We start from the raw sequence: 22804 nt of genomic DNA, 5'->3' as shown, positions 1-22804 counted from the left end.
AACTAGACCATATCATATATTACAGCAAATTCTATTGAATTACAACAAAAAAAAAGACCATCATCATGCAGATACTTTTCAGGAAAAACAGTATTATTAGTTAGTTGATTAGTGTGATTTATGAACACCGAAAGTTGAAAGTACATTTCAGGTAAAACAAAATGTAAATGCTTTAACTTGAATTGCGCATCTTAACAGCTACTAAGTTTCATGAACTCCTTGACAAGGGAAGTAAATATAATGGACGCTTTTTCAATCCCTTTTCAATTCCATTAAAATGTGGTTGCTGCGTGCTGATTTTCGCATGAGAAATTCAATTTTTTTTTTATTGGAGCCAAAATGTGATGCACAAATTCGTCCTACAAGGCTCCTCAAAAAAAAAAAAAAAAAAAGAACGAAAATCGTCCTACAAGGCAATACGTCCATGAACAAAAAAGGTGTCGTAAATAGTAATACAAGGTTGGGTCCCCACTATCCGGGTGCTTTGAATATGCCAACTTTAGACTTTGTTATTTTCATTCCCATTTTTTGTTAAGTTTATAGTCCAATTTTCTAAAAAATTATTTGACAAAAATATCCTTGAAAGAAACATATTTCGAATTCCATTGTGTATTGTGAAGTCATTTCCTCTAATAACACAACAAAAATAATATGTTTCTATGGTATATCTCAACAAGTCCTGTTGAAATATACAGTAGAAATGTGTTCTTGCTGTGAATCTTGAGTCTCCACATATTTTGTCCAAATACATAACAATAACATTTGTATTGTATATCCAGACTAGAACTGTTAAGATAGAGATACACAATGGAAAAGTATTTCTCTTAAGGATGTTTTAGTCACAAAAAATTTCATTAACAAGTTGGAGGTAAACTTCAGAAAAAAAGAGGTGAAAACAACAATCCCTGCCAATTTCATGTATATAGACCAAAATAAATTGTTGAAGAACTCCATATATTGTGGGGAAAAGAGTAGCCCACATGGTTTTTGAGACCACCTTGGAACAGCTGGAATATATAGTTGTCTATGTGCTTGGTTAATATGTGTATGATAGAGAATAACTTTTTTCCTCTTTTTTATTTTATTTTTTATGTGGGACGCATTAAAACATAGGGTAAATTACATTAAAATTCCTTGAACTTAAATAAAGTTACGCTCGTTACTCTTTTCTATCTTTTTTTTTTATGCACACTGACCACCTTACTTTATATACACATGCACCACAATATTAATTAGCACTTATTTTGTTAATCCTAACTGTTCCTGATTTGTAACAATTTATCGTAACAAACTAATTAACGAGATTCGTTTATGAAACATAATAATGCTTGAGTTTAGAATATCCTCAAATACAAACTGATCATCGAACATTGTATTTGACATCTGATATGATGATACCTTATTCGTGTCAACGTTGCACAAAGAGAAAAATGCTAAAAGTTTTTACATGGGTGCTGCTTCAGGGCTGCATCCTTACACGGTACGTGAAAGTTTTGATCCTTATGCTCAACTCCAGCCACAAGGAAATATGCAGTGTGCCTGAAAAAGTAATTAAGGTTGTTATGAACGTGTTCTCCATGAAATGAAGAGGTACTTGGGGGAAGAAAACAAACCTGAAAAAGTTGATGAGTTTGATCTTTGAGTCATCATCTATGGCTGAGGTACTGTCCAATGCTTGTCCCATATGATGTAACCACCTGTTTGCAGCTTCATGCGTGAGAGGAAATGGTCGATGTCTAGCGATTAGTGCAGGGTGCCCTGACACGCACAAACCATAGAGAATTAAAGGTTTAAACTGTGATTAGAATTTAGAAGCAGCAATTTTTATCTCTTTCATTAAACAAAATACCCCACAATATATACTTGCGAGTTTCATGATTTTTTTTATGATAAAACAGTAAGGTTGGTAAGAAATGAAATAAATGAGCAGAGCACCTCTTCTTTGAGAATAGAGAGTGGGGCCACCCATTCTCTGGACGAGGAACTCGATCTGGTTCTGAATTGCGTTCTGTTTGTCAGAATTGGCAAATATTGAACGAAACCACTCTTGGTCGTCGTCATACACCCTGTTGTAGAAATTGGTAGAGAGATTAACCAAGGTTTGAAGGCCAAGCTTGTGAAACAAATTGGCCTCGTCTATGGCAAAAGCATCAGCTATGGAAACTCCACTCCATTCAGAGGCCTTCTGTTGCAGACTCTGCATCGCCAATTATCACTCCCTCAATACAACATCACATCATCTTCTTTTCAACTACGCATGCCAATAGAAACTTCATTTAATTAGTAACTTGATTTATAACTTATTTAAAGTATATAAAATGAGATCTTCTCCACGGATATTCCTTATCCGACCCAACCCAACCCGTTGTCATTAATATTAAGTTAGATTAGAATAATAAAAACGGTGGGCGCGGCTACGTATTTTTATTTTTTATCTTAGAAAAACTCTTTAAAATATTAACTTTATTGTATTTTTTTTCTCATGGGAGTGAAGGGCCGCGGACGAGACGATACGGCACCTAGCTATGGTGCTGAATGTTTTTAAAATATTTATCCTCTAATTAAAGCTATCTATATATGTATAGGCTCATAATAAATTAATATAATAATTATTATTATATTAAATAATATAAAAAACTAACTAAGCACTTCGTTTTTTTGTTAATAGTTTCTCTTAATTTATTTATAAACGAGGTTGTGCGTACGGCAAAAGAAAAAGAATCTGAAATATAATAAGGCTTAATTAAGTTTAGAATATGTGAATATAATTACCATTAAAATATAAATTGACATCTGTTATGATACGTTGTTCTTCTCGATGCGGTACTAGGAAAATGCTAAAAAAAATTACATGGTTGGTGCTTTAGGGATGCATCCTTACATAGTTGCAAGAGATATATGTCATGCTCTTTACCTAAACCGTGGCTTTAGTTAGGAATATATAATTTAGTCTTTCTAATCTTCTGCTATATTATTACTTTTATAATTAATATTAGGTGTTCATTTTAATATTTTGTTAGAGTTTTAAACCAAAAAATAAGATACAGTTAATCTAAAGTGAAAATTGATTTTTTTTTACTAAGATTTAGGTAGTTTAAATGTAAAGTGAAATGTTGTATATTATTTAATGAAACTTTTTTAAATGAATGCATTAAATTTTTTTTTCAACTTTCAAGAGAATTTATTTATAAAAATTTGTGACAATTTTTATTTTCACTATAAATAGAGAAGATAACTAATGGAGAAGATATACATGAAGAGAGTTTATGAGAAGAGAGATTATAAAACAAAGTCTGTGTTTGTGTGAAAGTGTTATCTTTTCTTGTAACTATTAAGTGAGGTAGTCTGATTGGTAGAGCAATATAGGTTTGGAGTGAGTTATAATCTTGTAATCATTTTTGTGATAAGAAAATATTTTGGTTTCGTAGATATAAGTAAAAAGTGTCAAATCATGTTAAATTATTCTTGTGTTTGTTTTTTTTTTTACGCGTTAAATTATTTTTGTTATTAATTTTTGTTGTGTTCTCAACATTGTGTGAATAATTTTATTTGTTGGACTGATAATTGCGAAAGAGGTTGAAAGTGCCTCTATTATCCACGTTATCTACTAAAACCTCGACAAGTGGAATGTTTTACGTGAAAGCAACATTAATTTTGTCAATTCTAAAAGATGTGAAGAGAGAAGGTTTGCACGCGTTGGAAAATTGTAATCAAACACTCTAAAATTTTGACCTTGCCATGCAATTATTGAAGCTAACACTTAAAGGAGGATGAATTTGGAGACATATTCGTTAGAGAAACAAATCAGGTTGTTAGATATAGCTTTAAAAAATACACATTTCGTTTTTTTATAACTCCTATTTTTTTTCTCTGTTTTTCATCTTTATCATCACATTACATATTATATTTATTATTTTTTTCTCTTTATTTCTTTTCTCTGTCTCTTAAATATTTTCTCCACGCCAATGACTTTAATTAAGAGCATATATCGGGGTGGACCTTTACCATTATTCTTTCATATCATATAGCTAGGTGAGCATATATTAAGAGCAATCAACAAACCACACTGACAGGAGGATGCGGTTCGGTCTTCCCGGTTTTATTGGGGGCTTCAATAATTCCGACAATTGTCTGATGGGCTAAGTGGTAGTTTTTTCTTCTCATTTGTTTTTTGAGTTTATGAAATTGAATTTTAATATTAAAAGGTTAATAAAATATTAATATGATGTGATATGATTGATAAATAATTTTATTTTAAGCATGTGATTATAGATTAAATCCTTGCTTTGTATGCATGGAAAAAAATATGTTAAAAGGAATTAATTTCTAAAACAAGGATTAATCATTAACTTTTATAAAAAAATATCTTGGTTTACAAAAAAAGTGAATAAAATGAAATAGTAATTTTTTTAATTTTTTGTCTATTTTTGAAAGAAAATTTTATCTTATATTTATTCATTTAAAAATCAGAAAATTGATATAGTTATTATTTTTTTAATTGTGCATTTAATTTTACCTAATTCTTAAATATTTTACTTATATAACTATTGTAAATGGGAATAATAAGAGTGAAAATCATATTAATTAAAAATGATTTTAATATAAACGAGAATCTTAATTTTATTTATTAATCTAATTACTATCTTTAAAAAATAGATTAATAAAACCTGGGGGTAAAATAAAATGTTAATATATGAAAAGAAAAAAAAATTCTTCTAGATTTTATACCATAAACTAAAGGAAAAGAAAGAAAAAAAAACAGTACTGAATGTAAGTGCTTTTCATAAAATTCAATTTTTTTTAAACCTAATTCATTCTATAAACTTTTAATCAATTCAAACATAACCAAAAAAAATATTGGAAATATAAATATATTGAAATGGATAATGTTATGATGCAAAACAGATTTATACATATAGCAATATATCTTTAATAATCTTAATAAGTTATATAAAATTTTATTTGATTATTAAATTAACAAATAACTAAGGTTTAATTATTTGAATAAATTAAATTAACCATTTATAGTAAATTAGAAAAATGTACTTAAATGCACTTTTGTTACTTACAAAAATTATCAACAAACCAGCTTCCCGTTAAGAAAGTCATTAGCCGTGTTGACCCACAAAAAATGAGTCTGAGAAGTAGTATATTTTTTATAATAAAAAAATGTGATTCGCCTATTGGATTGTATAGATAAAGGTTAGTTTCATAAAAAATGTTATCCTTACTTTGTATTTTCACAACAATTGCTACAATACGGAAAAATATACAAATAAATAGAAGTATAATACATATAGATCGATTTTCTAAAAATAATATCATGAAAATACAAAGTAGAAATAACATTATTACATAAAAAGGATAATAGTTATATGATATTCTATTTTCGAAGCATACACGTCTCATTTTGTTGTGGGTGTGATATCTAAGCATATTTTGCCTAGTATGAACTAACCAAATTATGCCTTGTATGATTGACATTTTTTCGCGGTATTTTCTATTATAAGTACATGGTTTACTATCTAAACTTATTAAACATTTTTTCTTTCATATCCTTTTTATTGATGTGTTTGATCCTGCAAACGTAAATATAGGTAACATATATATATGAGTATCAATTGCAATATTAAATGAAAGGGTTTAATAATAGAATCCTCAGATAGCGTTGTCACGAGCCATGCTGGATGCTTCATCAGTTTCGATATTAGATCGAACAGAGTGACATATAATAGGTAAATTCATTAATAATTTCTTTCATTTAACCAGTTGTGTAATCATCTCAAATTTGGAAATGTAAATTGTCTAAAAGAAAAAGTGAAAAAAGCAGAAGAGCTAGCATGCTACACCTTGTACAAACTTACACTTGCACCCCACTAAAAACAATATTATATTATTGCCAAAAATTAATAGAGACATGCAGACATTACAGGCTACAAAGCTTTGTTTCCCATGCATAATTAATTCTAACAAGAAGACCTATATATATAGCATAGCATCATCTGATAGAAGAGTAGCAAGTAGCAACCACTATAACTTAAACCGAAATAATATTATACGCATTAATTAACTGCCGTTTTAACAGAAACATATGGAAAGTAAAACAATTTGAATGACTCGTGGTTACCATATTCAATCTAGTGGCCCCCACCAATTCCACCACCAAATCCAGCACCACCGCCACCCCCAAATCCACCCCCTCCACCACCGCCAACTCCTCCTCCTATTCCACCTCCTCCACCAGCTCCAAACCCTCCTCCACCACCTACACCACCTCCAACCCCACCACCGCCGCCAAATCCACCTCCTCCACCTGCACCACCCCCTCCTCCTACACCACCACCAACTCCCCCTCCAATGCCACCGCCACCACCTGCACCCCCACCAATGCCACCACCAACACCATGACCTAGACCACCTCCACCACCCACTCCACCGCCAATGCCACTACCGACTCCATGACCTAGCCCACCACCACCACCGGCTCCACCTCCAATGCCAAAACCTACACCATGACCTAGTCCACCTCCACCTCCTAGACCGCCACCGCCACCAGCTCCACCACCAATGCCAGCACCAACACCGTGACCTAGCCCACCTCCACCACCAACACCGTGACCTAGCCCACCTCCACCACCAACACCGTGACCTAGCCCACCTCCACCACCAACACCATGACCTAGCCCACCTCCACCTCCTAAACCACCTCCGCCTCCAAAACCACCAGCAGCTCCACCACCAACACCATGACCTAGCCCACCTCCACCTCCTAAACCACCACCTGCTCCACCACCAACACCATGACCTAGCCCTCCTCCACCTCCTAAACCACCACCCCCGCCAATGCCACCACCTACACCGCCTCCAAGGCCTCCACCAGCACCTCCACCAAAGCCACCGCCACCGCCCAGGCCACCTCCTCCACCTGCACCACCACCAAAGCCACCACCTAGGCCTCCTCCTCCTCCTAAACCACCACCAGCACCGAAGCCAAGTCCACTACGCTTAAACCCTCTCTTGATAATCCCAGGCCCTAACAAATGTGGTGGATGAATCAAATGCTTGTCATCCTTAACCTCCCCCACTACCAACGAGCCACAACTGGCAAGTGCAATGCACAAGGCAAACACAACCACAACGCCATTAGAATGAACTTCCATTGTAAGATGATCAGCTGGAGAAAGAACAAGAGACCGAGTATTGGTGCAGTGAAGGAGTAAGGGTATTTATATCTATCTATCTATATATACTGAAAGAGTAGCATATTTGAAGGTGAAGGGAATAAATGAGGCTCAGCTGTGGTTGGCTGAGAGATTTAATTGTTCAACTGTCCTCCTCTCCAACGCGCTCTGAAATGAAAGTCACTGTTTCACGATTCCAGAGCACGCTTTTGACCACTTGCTACCTGCTTTTCATTTTCAAGCCCTGCTTCTCCATCTACTAACATTTCTTCTTTCTTGTTTCTAGTATTAGACTAGACTATTAGTTGGCCATTATACTACTTGTACGTGCATGCATTATTGGAGCTTCTGTCACCCTTATTAATGCCTTGCTCTGCTACACATAAATGCAGCAACCAAACTGCGTTCTCTCTGCAGTATAGACTTCTGCACGCCACTCTCTCTCTCTCTCTCTAGCCAACCACAAGTCCACACAGCAGCATTTTTTTTTTTTGGTTTGAAGGAGGGCCCCCCCACAGCAACATATAAAAATGATTTTTCGAAAGAAATAATATATATATATAATCGGTATTTTAATTATTATTATTTTGGGTTGCTTACTAAAAAATGGAACTCCAAGGTTTTATGCATGTGGCCTTCCAGATAGAAATGTGTTCTTATACAATTAATTAGGATTAGGATTTAGGACCCATTAAATTCTCTTCTCACCTTTTAGTTTTAAAATGTACCATTATTTTCTTAAACAATTTTATGCTATACTTTACAATTAAATTTTCATTCAAAATCCATTATGTTTTAAAATGTATCCCAACCCATTCTTCCACACACCCTTCAAAACCTTAATTAAATTCACGCTCCGTGCACCACGTACGGCTCTGCCACCACCGTCAGCATATCCTCATACGCCTCTTTATAGTCGCCACTGAATACAATCCTAAGTATTTCGTAACCACTTCAACGACTCTGGAACCACTACTACATATAAAAGACTTTTTGCAACATTTGTGCGGTAACATTTGTAAAAATGTTACGATTTTTTGTTTAGTATAATTTTTGTAACATTTATTAAAAAAATGTTACCAAATGTCGCGTAAAAAAATGTTGAGAGCTACCACATATGACTACTTATTTAATTTCACTTTTTAATTCGCTAATCTCTCGTCTCACCTTCATTTTCTCCAAAACACGTTACAATGTGGCTAATCTATTTCTCTCTTATCCCACTCTCAATTTTTCATCCATCTCTCTCTGTCTATTTGCGCGTGCGTGTAGCAACTTCTCCCCTCACATCGACGAATCTCTCTGTCAATTGAATCTCTCTTGTTGCAACCTAAGTTGATGGGAATCCTCTGTTTGGTATGGCATTTTTGAATCACTCTTATGCATGCCATGCAATTTTGATTTCAATTCCAATTGAACAAAATGGTGAGATTTGTTTTCTGCATCAAATTTTCCTCTTTTCGAATTTTCATGGTTTACTCTTACCCACTCAGCTTCGCAGCGTCTTAGAACTCCAACAAACCCCCTTCTAATCGCAGTAATCTCTCCCAACACAAGGTTTCGGGTTTATGCCTGTTTATTATGCATTCAATCCTCCTAATACTAAATATAGAGAACTGTGATTTGCTTCATCACTTTCTATTCATCATTGCTACTTCTCTACTTGTTATAGAGAAAATCAAACTTTCCAAGATCATAATTTTGTCTTGATATTACTACAGGTTCTGAGTATGACTTTATTGAGGTTACAAGGTCATTTTGATTTCAAGAACACAATAGTTATTGTAATTTTGCCATCTTAACTCATTCTAGATGTTCATTATTGTGAATGGAGAGAACTTACACTTGGACAATAGATTTTCATTTTAACACAAGCTAGTGTGTCCATGCAGTGAACAACGATGATATCTTTCACTATTCTAAGAATATTAACTTGTATAGATTTTTATTATTTGATTAGTCCTTTTCTAACATTTATAGAACTATCTTAATATAGTAGTTATTTACAACTCTCTCAATTATGTCAAGTGATTAGTCCTTTTCTCATAAATAGATAATAATATATTGTTGCGTGCTTGCCATGCATATCCATGCACCATTCCTATGAGCAATGATCTTCAGACATTCCATTTTTTTAAATACTTCATCATTCAGCACCTTAATTTTATTTATCTCTATCTCTCTTTTTATTACCTCATATTACCTATTCTTTTTTTCACTAGTGTTGATTAGCATTTGGAATGTCTAAAAATCATTTTTCTTATACAACTACATGAGTTTCACAACATAAGGTAGTGCGGTGCCCCATCAGCCGCTGCCCCACCAATGCCACCACCCCCACCACCACCAAGTCCACCTCCTAAACCGCCACTGGCGCCAAAGCCACTCCACCAGCACCATCCCCTGCACCTCCTCCTAGATCACCTCCGTCACCCCCCCGGGAAGTCAATCCCACCAAGACCATGTCCGAAGAAAGTCTTGTCATCCTTAACTTTTGCTAGCTACCTCCCCCACTACCAACGAATTAGTGGCAAGCACAATGCATAAGGCAAACACAACCACATTAATGCCATGTGAAACAACTTTCATTCTGAGGGGAGGTGAGGTGAGGAGGAACAAGAAAAAGAATTAATGTGTAACTGGATGAATGCGTTTTTGTCCGATGAAGGAATGAACCTATATATATACTGAAAGAGTAGCTAAGTATAGGAAGGTTCACTTCACTCAAATTGCTCAACTGCCACTTGTAAAGAAGGAAATGACGTTCAGCTACCGATCGTTGCCGCCTCAGTGATTTAATTTCCGAACTGTACTAGTTTCAAATGAGACAAATTATTAGATAGGAATTAGTGTTTTATTATGAGAATTGTTATAATGAATTATAGAACTAAAAAACATCTTACATTCGTCTCTTTTTTATTGTGTAAAAATATTGTACAAGTACAAATTTTCCTTATTGTTCATGATAGTTTTTCTTGTTCATAGCTTGGTTATGCAATATCGGTACAGTTAGTAATTAATGCTTCTGTTTGAAATGGGATCGTGACAATGAGATCAATTCTGCATAGGTTTGCTGAGGAAGATACATCATACATGTCACAAAGGACTGAAGATGTGCGAGCTCATCCTACTCATTTCTTGCATATGTTTGGATTTGGAACGTGAGAAATTAACCTGCTGGAAGAGTAGGAGAGAGTGAGAAAAAAATATTAGGAGATGAGAAAAAAAAAATCTTTCATTTAACTTTCTTTCTTAAACTAGACACGTCATTGTGAAGAGAGTGATAAAAAAATATCAAGGTATGTATAACACGAAGTTTTTTAGTAAAGTATATTGGAGTTCCCTTTTCGACTAATAATACAATTAAATTAGTGTATATAAATATGAAATAATTTTTCTATCAGTAAAAGAAAAAAAAAAGTATTATTGATTGGGCACAAGGGGTACCCCCATAGACATCCAGTCTTAGAGCAGCTGATCAACAAAATAAATCATCATAGAAACATACAGAACAAAACCAACATCAATTTTGTTCCTTCTATGCAATCTTTACCTAAAGCTAATTTTGAGGCTGAATTAAATCCGAATTTCAATGATAAGAAGACATATGTATATAAGAAGAAAGTATGCACCACATGAATTCCTACCTCAATGGAATGTATAGTGACGCTCTTTGATGTTTTGTGAAATTCTACATTTTTTTTACACGAACTTAGATTCTCTGCATCCCTACAGCCTCTACAAGAATACATCAACTTTCATAATTATATATATTTGTTATACTATCATTGAAGATGATTTCCGTTTGTATTAGTTTATAACATGTTTATGTCTCTTTCAATCCAAACGAAAACACATTTTGTTTTGAACTAATACAAAATGAAAATGCGTACCCCAATACAAAATGAAAATATGTTTCCATTTTGTTTCAAAATCAATGAAAACGTGCCTCTCAAAAGGGTATTTCTGTCCAAAAAAATAGACTACCACAGGAGACATACTTAGCAACAAAAAGGTGTGTTTATTGTTTAACAATGTCCAGCAAGATTTGTTCCTCTTTTGGGCCTAGGCCCAGTTGAATACTAAAAACAAAAATATACAAAAAAACCATACAGCAGCGAACGCTGTCGTTTCACCTTAGTACGCACAGACCACAGCACAAACCAACGTAATTTTTTTAAGCAGAGAAAGCATAAAAAAAAAAAACTGAACCCTAACGCCTTTTGGTTTCACAATCATAGCCCAACGTGAATCCTCTTCCATTTCTCTGCAACTGCATTCTCTTTCCCTTTCCGCCGCAGCGATTTTCAGAGATTTAACCTTCTTTGTTCGTAGATATGCGCGGTTACTGATTAGTTGATGATAGCTGTCGACAAATTTCACATGGAAAGAGAACGAACACGGAAACGCCCTCGTCTTGCATGGGACGTTGCCCCTCCCTCAGTGTCCGAGGTAAGCTTCCATCCATTTCCCAATTCATATTAGATTAGGGTTTCTTCTTTACATATCTGTGTTCATCGTTTATTATTGTAGGCGCAACGGGCTCTGCCAGTGCCCGGTGACGAAGAATTCGAAAGAAAGCACGTTTCGCCTCCGAAAAGGGACGACGATCGAGAGGGCCATTATGTCTTCAATCTTGGCGAAAATCTCACTCCTAGATGTAATTTTTTTTTTTTTGCAATTTCGATGGATTTGGAAAGTCAAACAATTTAGATTGAGTCTCATTTTTGGTGCATGCTGTGTTATGGGAAACTTTAATCTGTTCTATTCTGTCATCACTCATGCAAGTGTTGATGGTTGTCCTTTTTCTGTTTAAGCAGCGGTTTTAATATGTTATGATTTTTTTTTTTTTTATAGATAAAATCCTCAGCAAGATGGGTGAAGGTTAGCGGTCAAGTGTCCTCTGAATACGAGATTTTAATTTTTTTTTTTTTGTCACTGTGCTTGTGTCATTCAGCATATTGCTAGTGCTGTAGGCACATTTGGTCGGGTTTTGGAATGTTGGGACCGCCAAACCAGAGAATATGTGGCTATCAAGGTAGTTAGAAGCATACGGAAATACCGGGATGCAGCGATGCTTGAGATTGATGTGCTTCAACAACTAGCCAAGAATAATAGAGGAAGCTCCCGGTATGGAGCTTATGGAGTAAAATGGATTTTAAATTTTTTTTTATACCTTATTGTACCAAGGGATGACTAATATTTGTTTCATCGTGCCTGTCATTTGCAGATGTGTGCAGATCAGAAATTGGTTTGATTACCGAAGCCACGTATGCATTGTAAGTATATTATGCCTATAGTATTTCTTTCGACTATATATTGTGTTTGATTTACCAGATTCAAGTTTATTTTGAGAAAATTGGTACTGAGTTGGAGATACTTTATTACTTCTTTGGAGGTGGGGAGTGGGGGAGGGGTTAATTCTCTGTTGTCATGAAAATGAACAAGATGCTTGGATTTTTGAATAAATCATGATTTAGTTTCTTCTCCATCGGTATGTGCATGTCTTTGTTCTCTGTTCTGCTTCTTGCTCTTTAGAAAGGGTAGGTGATTGATCCTCATTCACGTTGCTAATGAATGAGTTGTTAAGTTCAGCTATAGTGGATTGTTTTTATATATGTCCATGTGGGCTTTATTCATGGATTTGATATCTAAGCGGAAACATTCCTTTCAATGCATTTTAATGGTGTTATCAGGTCTTTGAGAGGCTTGGACCAAGCTTATTTGATTTTCTAAAGAGAAATAAATACTGCCCATTCCCTGTGGATCTTGTTCGGGAATTTGGACGTCAGCTTTTGGAATCTGTAGCATGTCTGGGGATTATTCTTGGCCTTCAGTTTATTTTTCATGTTTCATTCTTAAGTCTCTTGCTTCCAAAACAAGCCATGGCTTTTCCCTTGGCCTGCTTTCTTTGTCCAGGGATGCAGTGTATCTTGGCTGTGTCTGCTTATTTAACTTGTTTCTTGTACTTTATCATATTCAGATATGCATGAATTACGCCTAATCCACACTGACCTGAAGCCAGAAAATATTCTTCTTGTTTCCTCTGAATATGTAAAGCTCCCTAGCTATAAGGTATTTAATATTTTTGGATGCAAACATAATAATGTTTGTAGACTCAGTTATAATATATTTAAGGAAAATGATTGGACTGGTACAGAGAGTTTCCTCAGATGAAACACAATTCAGGTGCTTGCCCAAGTCTAGTGCTATTAAGCTGATTGATTTTGGTAGTACCACATATGATAATCAGAATCATAGCTCCATTGTTTCTACAAGGCATTACAGAGCCCCTGAGATTATTCTAGGTAACTAAGTATAGTTTTGGCTGCCAAGAATGTTTACTTGTTTTTCTATTGCTGTGTCAGGTGTAAGTGTGTAACATAGAAAATATGTGGTGCTTGGGAACAAAAAATTATGGATGATAACTAGGAGAAGTATTTCAACCTGCCAAAATGTTATCAACAGCTTTCGGCACATCTCTGGACAAACTTTTTCAGGACTACATGTTTGCCTTTCAATTTTGTATCATCCTGGACTTTTTCTGTTGAATGTATTGGCTTGTCTGAGTCCTGACATTTTTCTTATTTTTTATTTCATCATGTTGGATACTTTATTATTTATTTTCTTACACTATTTTTTTGGTGCCCCTTTTGTTTCCCTTCTACTTTTATCATTTTCTACCTTTTCTTTAAGGAGTTTGTCTTTAAGGAGATTCCTCGTTCGGACTCTTTTCTTATGTTGATGTTTTGGGGCATGTTAAGAAAATTGGAAGAGCCAAATCTAGTTATTTTTTTATGTAATGGTGCCATTTTAGAGACTGTTTATTTCTGTTATTACTGGGATTGAGCCTTGTCTGACTAGATGAAATTAAAGACTACTGGGTCTGTAGCATATATTGTGTACTTGTTAATGCACTCTCACCTGCATCTTAAATGATAATTTCAGGTCTAGGATGGTCATATCCATGTGATTTGTGGAGTGTTGGATGTATTCTCATTGAACTATGCTCGGTTTGTCTTTCATATCTATCAATATGTATTAAGGCATGGCTTGAATATGGAACAATTAGTCTTAGTGTTCTAAATGTGAAACTTTTGTCAGGGGGAAGCATTGTTTCAGACTCATGAAAACTTGGAGCACCTGGCAATGATGGAAAGAGTTTTGGGATCTATCCCAGAGCTCATGATTCGCAGGTCTAAGTAAGTAGTGAATTTATAGAACGTTCTTTAAATTTCCCCTTCCAGTTTTGTTCTAGATACAACCAGAGTCGCAGCCTTCCAAGTTATGAATCAATGACTGGGGAAAAGCCAAAAGCTGATTAGTTATCACCAAATATACTAAATGTAGTAACTTCTTTTTTATTCATTTGCTCTTCAATATGTAGCAAGGGCGCAGAAAAATATTTCAAGCGTGGATCGCGTCTAAGATGGCCTGAAGGAGCTGTTTCAAGGGAGAGCATTAGTGCAGTGAAGAAGCTTGGTCATCTTAAGGTTTGTTGTGTTGCCTACTGCCTTGTCAGTAATTGCTGGGTTTGAATCTTCAATCAATTAGTGCACTCCAGTGTGTGTATTAATTTTGTGAATTGTAATGACCCATAATTATTCTTAATGCAGGATATTGTATCACGAAATGTGGACTCTTCAAGGTCCTCCTTGACTGACTTGTTACATGGCTTATTAACATATGATCCGACCAAACGCCTTACAGCTTGCCAAGCCCTCGATCATATCTTCTTTAGGAATCCTACTTAAGAAACCAGATTTTTGGAATGACTTCCATTTTAAAGATTGTCGGTTGCACAGGTTACAACTTTGAATGTATCCATTTCTTTATTATTTATAGCAGTGGCTCAGTCGCGTTGAAAATATATTTTAATTTTATCATTATTTGTTTTCATTTTGTTCATTTAAACCCACTGTCTTGTTACATGGTTTAGGGTAACTGAACTCGGTTTAGGGTAGCACAAGAATTAAGGTGTGCTGGAGTAGGCGAAGCGTAAAAATTAAATAAATGAAAAAGTATTTTTACTAAGGTAACCAGGGATCGCAATTTAATCCAATCCTATGGCTACTCGCAAAGCATAGGGACCTAGGGTAAATATTTTTAATGGGGAGCAAGGGATTTACTTTCAAAATTTAATGAGAATGTTTGAGGATGGGTCTTTTTTTTTTTTTTCTCAGCCAAAGTAGGAAAATATTATATATGAACAACGCGGGTTTACGAATGTTTGAGGATGAGTATTATAATAATATTAAAGAGAAGAAATTTCATGCAGTAATATATTAAAGAATTATGATATTAAAGATTTTAATATATTTTTAAGGTTTAAATGTTTTAAATTTTTAGTAAGTATTCCATTTGTACGTTTGCTGTCTCATAAGTTTTTGTTTTGTGTTAAGTTTTTAATAAAATAATAATTTTGGGTCTTGACATTGTTTTAGTTTATGATAAATTAATGAATTTGTGTTTATTTTTTGATAATTTTTCATTTTAAATTAGTTGAGATTAAAATAAAATGTTAATTTATTAAGAAGCAAATATAAAATTCTCTAATTCTCTAATTTATTAAGATTAAAATAAAATATCAATGATAAAAAGTAAAATTATTATTTTATTAGAAATTCAAGACAACAAATTTATTAATTTATTAGAAAATAAATATAAAGATTAAGTATTTATTAAAGATAAACATATATTTCAGTCTATTTTTAATAATAAAATATAAAGAAGTATAAAGAATAAAAAGTAGATAGAGAGTTTGACATCCATCAAACAAGGGTGTTAAATTTTTCGGTTCGGTTCACCAGTAATCTCCACACGAACATAAACCGTTCTCAAATCTGTGAAACCTATTTGCATCTCTCACCACAAATGCAATCTTCAAAACCTTTGACAAACCTTTGATGAATGCATGACAATCCCCACAAACCCTCAAGTTCTTGAAAATCCTAATCACTCTTTCACCTTTTAGTTTTAATCCTCGTCTAACCAAAACCAACCCAATGGCTAATTTCTCGCTATGAACCCTCAAACTCTCCATCTTCGACTCCTCTTCAACATCATGCAATGAAAAATTTATGCTATGAACATAGCCCATTTCTTCTTTCACCCTCTTCTCCATTTCTTTCAACACTTCATGAATTTCCTCTATGAGAGGATGCATGCCATCTCCATTATAGAAAATGTGGATTTCCTTGTCCATCTCTACCCAACTACGTCCTGCCTCTTTCTTCAATCCCTTTCTCTTCAGGGTTTCTCTTATTTTCTCACTCTCTTTCCAATACCCTGCATGAGCATACATGTTTGACACCATGACATAGTTGGCTGGATTATTACCTTCCCTTCTCAAAAGTATCTCTCCCACTTGTTTCCCCATTTCCACATCTCCATGCATTCTACAAACACTAAGTAATGTCTGCCATATGCCCACATTTGGCTTTAGAGGCATTTTCTCAATGAGATTCTTTGCTTCCTTTAGGCGCCCACCTCGTCCAAGAAGATCAACCATGCAAGCATAATGCTCTACTTTCGGTTTGATCTTCTGATTGCTACATAAAATAGAGAAGTATTTTTTACCTTCTTTGATGAGTCCAGAATGGCTGCAAGCTGAGAGCACAGCCAAGTAAGTCACACTGTCAGGTTCAATTCCATTCTCTTGCATTTCGTTAAAAAGTTCAACTGCCTTATTCCCTATACCGTGTTTCCCATAACCAGTGATCATAACAGTCCATGAGACCACATTTCTTTCTAGCATCTCTCTGAAAAGTGCATCTGCCTCAACTGTTAGTCCGCATTTCATGTACATATCCAAAACTGAATTAGCCACTGACATTTCCAATAAACCATACGGGACTTTGATGGTATAAGCATGCATTTGCTTCCCTTGCTCTAGAAGGGCAAAATCAGCAAATACACCTATGATGCTCGAGAGTACAAACCCATCCATTCTATGTCTGCTCTCTCTCAACTCCCTAAACAAGTCCATGGCTTCTTTCAAATTATCTTCCTGTGCATAACCAAGAATTAGTGTGCTCCAAGACATCACACTCTTCTCTTCAATTCGATCAAACACCTTCCTAGCTTCAGCCATGCGCCTGCATTTGACATAAAGATCAACCAGAGCACCTGCAACAGCTGATTGAGCCAAGTAAGGAAACCCATGTCTGATTAAGGCAGCATGTATTTGCATTCCTTCTCCTGCTGCATCAGCACAACTACACGCCTTTAATGAGCTTGAATATGTGTATCCATCAGGAACTTCTCCCTTCTCTCGCATTTCTCGGAATAGATTCAAAGCCTCTTCACCATTTCTTTCGTTGGTATACCCAGCAATCATTGCATTCCAGCTTATAACATTTCTCACTGGCAAAGTGTTAAACACTCGGGCTGCCTCACCAACCATACCACACTTGGAGTACATGTCAATCATAGAATTGCCCACAACGGGTACCCAATCAAAATTAGATTTTGCACAAACCCCATGAATCTGCATTCCGTTCCAAGGAATCCCCAGAACCCCACATGCTTTTAAACTCGTGGAAAGTGTAAACTCGTTCGGCTTAACATCTGAACGACCCATTTTAACAAACAACAGCAAAGTGGTTTTAGCATCACTATTTTGCAGGTACCCACACATGAGAGCCGTCCAAGAGACCACATTTCTTTCAGGCATCCGATCAAACATCATACAAGCAAAATCCACGGTACCACATTTTGCGTACATGTCAATAAGATCATTACTCAAAACCAAATCACGTCGAAACCCTAGTTTCTCCACCACCCCATGTACTTGCTTTCCCTGATCAAGCAAACGACGCTTCGAACACTTATTCAGAATCTTATTCAATAGTCGACTCTCGCTCATCGATGGGAGTAAGAGAGTTAGAAAACCGTTTCGATGGAAAAAGGGTATGTGGCAATTCGAGTTTTTGAAGATATGCAGAAAGCAAGAGTGGCTCCTAATTGGGTAACATTTGTTGGTGTTTTGTCAGCTTGTGCTCATGAAGGGTTATGGAATGAGGGGTTGAAATATTTTGAAGATATGATGGTGGATTATCATTTAGAGCCAGAGATTGAGCATTAAGGTTGCCTAGTTGATCTTCTAGGACGCTCGGGACAGGTTGAGCAGGCTCTCGACACAATATTGAAGATGCCGATGCAATAGATTCGAGGATATGGAACTCTTTGTTGAGCTTTTGCAGGATTCATCGCAATCTTGAGATTGCTGTTGTTGCCATGGAACAACTTTTAGAGCTTGAGCCTGAAGAATTTGGAAACTATGTTTTGCTTGCTAACATATATGCGGAACTTGGTAAGTGGGAAGGTGTATCAGATGTTAGGAAACTAACAAGAAGCAAGAGGATAAAGAAAACCCCTGGGTGTAGCTTGATTGAGGTTAACAATTTGGTTCAAGAATTTGTATCGGGTGACGATTCAAAGCCTTTTTCACAAAAAGTGTTTTGGATCCTAAAAGGACTGAGTTTACATCAAACTAGAACCAATGACTTAATAGAATTTGTCGAAGAAGATGCAGGTCAACTTTATAGTAAAGTTATTTAGTTTAAGATTTATCTCTTTATCCTCCAGTTTAGTGAGCTTGCAGAGCTAAATCTAATTGCTTTAACCAGAAAATTTCACACTCGTATTGATATCAAATTCAACCTAACCAAAACTGTCACCGTGAAAAATAAAATGGTTGAATCGTGAACTACACTCTCCATCAATTAGTGTGGATTCTGTGGGCAGCAGCTGTGGTATGGAACATTTGGCTTTTTAGAAATCAACGTGTTTAAGGCAGTGGATAAGTGTACTCTTATACAAAAGATTGTGTTCTCAGCCTGGTCTTGGATGAGGGGATATCTTGAGTCCTTTAATTATTCGACTAATCAATGCCCAGCATGTCCAGGAATCTGTTTTGTTGCGTGAAGCCATAGTTGTTTTTGGTTGGGGAAATTTGACACCAGCTATCAGGTTCTTACACTATGCGGCAGGAAGGTGATTGAGTTGGGTATGATGAGGTGGTGTTATTGGTGATCTGTGCGTTGGATTTTTTTTTATTAGTAGGACATGCGGCGGGCATGCATGGACTTTCTCGAGCAGTATTGGTTCTGCTTTCAGATTCTTAGGTTATCTCGGGTTGGTGTAACGGGAAACAACGGTTATTTTTTTGTTATTTCATAGGGTATAGTTATGTAGGGAAAGTTGTTGTCATGGTTGGAACTTCCTTCCCTGCTTATAATTTGGTCCTTGTGCTTGTATTTGATGGGTATCTCTTGTACCCCTTTTTTAATATATACTTTTTATTTGCTGATATTAAAAAAAAACAAAAACACTCCATTGTAGTTTTGCTTTCAATATCGAATAAGTTCAGTTAAACATGAAAATACGCTCATACATAGCAAATAAAAGATGGCAAAGGCCATGTGATCCTAATGAAGCCAATTGTATGCCAGTAAAGTAGACAGATCAATCCAATGCTTAGGCATGCATTTCTTTTCCTTTTTTTTTTTTTTTAATTTGCAGCACACTAGATTAGGCAGCAGAAGTCTAGGATGCTTGATCAGATGGTACAATGCGTCTGAATACAGCCTGGAAAGTTTGTCCTTCATTTCTAGCAACCTTTTGGCCTTCTTCAGTAGCAGAACTTAAAAGCTTCACAACTGGATCTGCTTCAAGTTCTTTCTCAGTCAAGGCTTCGAACATAGGGTGATTCTCCAGACAAGACTTCATCCAGTCTCCAAGCTCTTCTACGTCTGATATTGTGTATATAATTCCACCAACCTCAAGAACATAAGCATACTCATCTAGCAAGAATGGACTGATAACCCTACGGCGATGATTCTTCTCTTTAAAATGAGGATCAGGAAACAAGAAAAACATCTTTGAGAGCGTTCCTTTCTCAAAGTAATTAGGAATATACTTCATGGAGTTAGTTCGCACCACAGAAACATTTTGGTATTGACCAGGATTTGCTACCCTTAAAGATGAAATTCGCTCCTTGACGTACTCAGTCACTTTGTCTCTAAGTTCCATTCCAATCATCAATGTTTCTGGGAACAGAGTGGAAAGACTTATGAGCAGCCCTCCAAAACCACAACCAACATCAGCAAACTGGATCTTTTTGGAACTATCAGCTTGACCAGACAAGGGAAATAACTGAGGGTAATGGAGAGAATAGTCAACATGGCTGGGTGAAATTGGCACTGGGAAGTGAGAGTCACTCAGTGGATTGCTGTGTGCTCGTGCTCGATAGAAGCGCTTTCGAGGCAATCCAGTTGACTTGCTGATAGTTGGATTTACCTCAGTCTCAGACATGTCTATTTATTCAAACTGCAATATGTTAAAAGTTAGAATCCTCAGAATAAAGAAGATTGAAAGAGAAACATATATAGTTTATTACATCAGTGACATAAATACAAGGAAAAAAACTTGTGAGAATGTGAACAAATATCAAGGTTCCACTACTTTTCATGCCATTGATTTTTAATCAAGCATCTTGGTGTACACGTTGCTAAGACATTAATATCAAGATTGAATATTGAAGTTAACATAAACTAATTTCATCCAACCTACTAATACATTAAAGTATGTCACAAGTCTTATTGTCAAGTTTCATTATCTTCATATTCAATTTGTCATTTTAAATTTATCAGATTCACAGTAGGGTTGGATTTGTTCAATCACAACAATGACACTTGGTATCTCACTATCACGTTGCTAACTAAAATTTGTCGTCTCATTAACAATTGGGAAGGCAACATTGGAAAGAAAATAACAAAAAGGCATGGATCTCTTCGTGCAGCAACTTCTGAAGTACTCAAATTTCTTTAGCAGATATCATAAGTTGATGTCATACTGGTCCAGGAAGGAATATCCCCATTATTACAAGTCGAATGTCCATATGCACATATTTAAAAGCATACATCTTTCACAGATTGTTAATTTCTAACTGAAGTATGGATTGAATGGCAAAGTAAGAGTTCCTGCTAACACATGAACAGAATATTATCTTCCAGAAAGAATGCAGTAACATGTAAACTTGCTTTGAGGAGGCTAGAATAGTCATAGGTATTAAGACAAAAAATATACTACAAATAGATAAATGTACATGGTCAATCATAACTGATTGTCTGATTCTATGACTCTTGAATTCTTCAACACCACAAATTACAAAGAAACCAACTTGGTTCCAATGCTATTCCCATGCTGTTATAAAGTAATTGATTATTAATAAAAAAAAATGGAGGACTACAATCACTACATCAATGAACTTTGAAGAATCAAAAATGTATTTTGGTATTTCCTACCTATGGCATAGCACGGACAAATAGACAATTATTGATTTTTGTATTAATTACTTTATAAGTCATATATAAAAATCTATAATGTATCAAAATTAAACTCAAATTACAATACCCCGGGATGACTCCCTTTTCAGTAACAACAAAAAACAAAACCCTACAATATAGTATTGTTTAATAACAAAATCATGAATTTATCAAATACTAAATAACAGATCAAAATAACAGAATGCCACCTTATTTCTTATTTTTCGAAATAATTAAGAAATAAATGACAGTAATTTGAGTAAGCGACAGTTGAATCACGCAAGTTTGTGGTGTAGACATTATGGCAAGCACCTGGTGTGCATATCAATTTGCATGACATTCCACGCAGTGAATAATCACATACGTGATTCGTAAACAAACTCCAAGTTCACCCTATACTAAACTCAAAGGAAAAGAACCGTAACCGATTGACTACAGAGAACAATCGATCACGATAATAAAAAAAAAAAACATATAAATCATTAAAAAGAAAGCACGAAGAAGACGTTTGCGATTAATCAGGTTACCTAACAGAGAGATTTAGAGAAAAATATAAAATTCTCCGATACTGATTCTGAATGCTGTGACTTCGCTGAGCCTCTATAGGTAGCGGTTGTAGCAGCAACGAAGTAAAGAAGGTAAAACCGAAACAGAAGCAGGCTTTGAATGGTTGAAGCAGAAGCGAAGGAGGGAACAATGTTTGGGCTCATTTCACTGGGTCTGCTTCAACCTGGGCCCAAAATATCTTTGTTCCATGGGTGATGCTAGGTGCACCAGTTTTATTGTTTGTGCACCCAGCATTTTTTGTTAATTTCAAAATTACCTTATGATTGATCTTTATGATTTGTATGGATGAATTTGATCTGTAAGTATAATTTAAACATATGGATCAACTTGATCCGTATGAAATTCGTATGATTCATACGGATGAACATGATCCGTATGAGTCGAATTAAGTTGATCCGTATGAGTCATACAGATTAAGTTGATCCGTATGAGTCATACGAATCAACTTGATCTGTATGAAATCTGTATGATTCATACGGATTAATCTGTATGACTCATACGAATCAAGTTGATCCGTATGAGTCATATGAATCAACTTGCAGATCAACTTGATCCGTATGACTCATACGGATCATTTTGATCCGTATGATTTATACGGATCAATTAACTTGATGTACCAACAATAATGTTGGGTGCACCTAGTATCATCCTTGTTCCATATTAAATTACCAAAAAAGACCCAAAACAAATGGTTCAAACATTTTTTATTTTTTTTATAAAAATTCC

General features: G+C 35.4%; 5 protein-coding genes across 7 annotated transcripts; 1 reads left to right on the top strand and 4 right to left on the bottom strand.

Moving 5' to 3' along the window:
• Positions 1–1292: 1292 nt before the first annotated feature.
• Positions 1293–2291, bottom strand: LOC114409077 (two-on-two hemoglobin-3-like). The gene is made up of 3 exons (XM_028372377.1): positions 1936–2291; positions 1614–1758; positions 1293–1539 (listed from the first exon to the last, which is right to left on the bottom strand). The coding sequence occupies exons 1-3, from the start codon at positions 2201–2203 to the stop codon at positions 1434–1436; spliced, it is 519 nt and encodes a 172-aa protein (XP_028228178.1). The 5' UTR covers positions 2204–2291; the 3' UTR covers positions 1293–1433.
• Positions 2292–5866: 3575 nt separating this feature from the next.
• On the bottom strand, positions 5867–7458 carry LOC114409076 (glycine-rich cell wall structural protein-like). Its single transcript, XM_028372376.1, has one exon. It carries the CDS (start codon positions 7158–7160, stop codon positions 6138–6140), a length of 1023 nt encoding a protein of 340 aa, XP_028228177.1. The 5' UTR covers positions 7161–7458; the 3' UTR covers positions 5867–6137.
• A 3921-nt stretch (positions 7459–11379) lies between these two features.
• LOC114409074 (serine/threonine-protein kinase AFC3-like) lies at positions 11380–15066 on the top strand. Of its 3 annotated transcripts, XM_028372373.1 has the most exons (12): positions 11380–11633; positions 11715–11841; positions 12039–12065; positions 12158–12311; positions 12412–12460; positions 12878–12992; positions 13165–13256; positions 13342–13489; positions 14130–14194; positions 14286–14383; positions 14569–14674; positions 14798–15066. In XM_028372373.1, the coding sequence occupies exons 1-12, from the start codon at positions 11541–11543 to the stop codon at positions 14933–14935; spliced, it is 1212 nt and encodes a 403-aa protein (XP_028228174.1). In that variant the 5' UTR covers positions 11380–11540; the 3' UTR covers positions 14936–15066. The 3 variants fall into 3 exon arrangements, with proteins under 3 accessions (XP_028228174.1, XP_028228175.1, XP_028228176.1); XM_028372374.1 differs by lacking the exon at positions 12039–12065 and having other exon boundaries at positions 11381–11633; positions 12139–12311; positions 14798–15015; XM_028372375.1 differs by lacking the exon at positions 12878–12992 and having other exon boundaries at positions 11382–11633; positions 12039–12311; positions 14798–15015.
• An 803-nt stretch (positions 15067–15869) lies between these two features.
• Positions 15870–19409, bottom strand: LOC114409072 (putative pentatricopeptide repeat-containing protein At3g15130). Its single transcript, XM_028372371.1, has one exon. The coding sequence runs from the start codon at positions 18046–18048 to the stop codon at positions 15985–15987; it is 2064 nt and encodes a 687-aa protein (XP_028228172.1). The 5' UTR covers positions 18049–19409; the 3' UTR covers positions 15870–15984.
• Positions 19410–19496: 87 nt separating this feature from the next.
• On the bottom strand, positions 19497–22191 carry LOC114409073 (tRNA (guanine-N(7)-)-methyltransferase-like). Its single transcript, XM_028372372.1, has 2 exons — positions 22039–22191; positions 19497–20513 (listed from the first exon to the last, which is right to left on the bottom strand). The coding sequence occupies exon 2, from the start codon at positions 20496–20498 to the stop codon at positions 19731–19733; it is 768 nt and encodes a 255-aa protein (XP_028228173.1). The 5' UTR covers positions 20499–20513; positions 22039–22191; the 3' UTR covers positions 19497–19730.
• Positions 22192–22804: the final 613 nt, after the last annotated feature.

This window comes from Glycine soja, chromosome 4 (assembly GCF_004193775.1).
Source record: "Glycine soja cultivar W05 chromosome 4, ASM419377v2, whole genome shotgun sequence".
Taxonomy (NCBI): domain Eukaryota; kingdom Viridiplantae; phylum Streptophyta; class Magnoliopsida; order Fabales; family Fabaceae; genus Glycine; species Glycine soja.
Note: the sequence above shows the minus strand (reverse complement) of the source record. Positions and strands in the feature narration are given on the sequence as shown.

What these genes read in the sequence shown, in the direction of transcription:
- LOC114409077 (XM_028372377.1), bottom strand. Translation starts at nt 2,203, where the DNA reads ATGCAGAGTCTGCAACAGAAGGCCTCTGAATGGAGTGGAGTTTCCATA. An exon ending in TCTCTATTCTCAAAGAAGAG is followed by an intron (nt 1,759 to 1,935) that starts GTGCTCTGCTCA and finishes TGTGCGTGTCAG; the next exon opens with GGCACCCTGCACTAATCGCT. An exon ending in AAACTCATCAACTTTTTCAG is followed by an intron (nt 1,540 to 1,613) that starts GTTTGTTTTCTT and finishes TTACTTTTTCAG; the next exon opens with GCACACTGCATATTTCCTTG.
- LOC114409076 (XM_028372376.1), bottom strand. Translation starts at nt 7,160, where the DNA reads ATGGAAGTTCATTCTAATGGCGTTGTGGTTGTGTTTGCCTTGTGCATT.
- LOC114409074 (XM_028372373.1), top strand. Translation starts at nt 11,541, where the DNA reads ATGATAGCTGTCGACAAATTTCACATGGAAAGAGAACGAACACGGAAA. An exon ending in GCTTTTGGAATCTGTAGCAT is followed by an intron (nt 12,993 to 13,164) that starts GTCTGGGGATTA and finishes TATCATATTCAG; the next exon opens with ATATGCATGAATTACGCCTA. An exon ending in TTCTCATTGAACTATGCTCG is followed by an intron (nt 14,195 to 14,285) that starts GTTTGTCTTTCA and finishes AACTTTTGTCAG; the next exon opens with GGGGAAGCATTGTTTCAGAC.
- LOC114409072 (XM_028372371.1), bottom strand. Translation starts at nt 18,048, where the DNA reads ATGAGCGAGAGTCGACTATTGAATAAGATTCTGAATAAGTGTTCGAAG.
- LOC114409073 (XM_028372372.1), bottom strand. Translation starts at nt 20,498, where the DNA reads ATGTCTGAGACTGAGGTAAATCCAACTATCAGCAAGTCAACTGGATTG.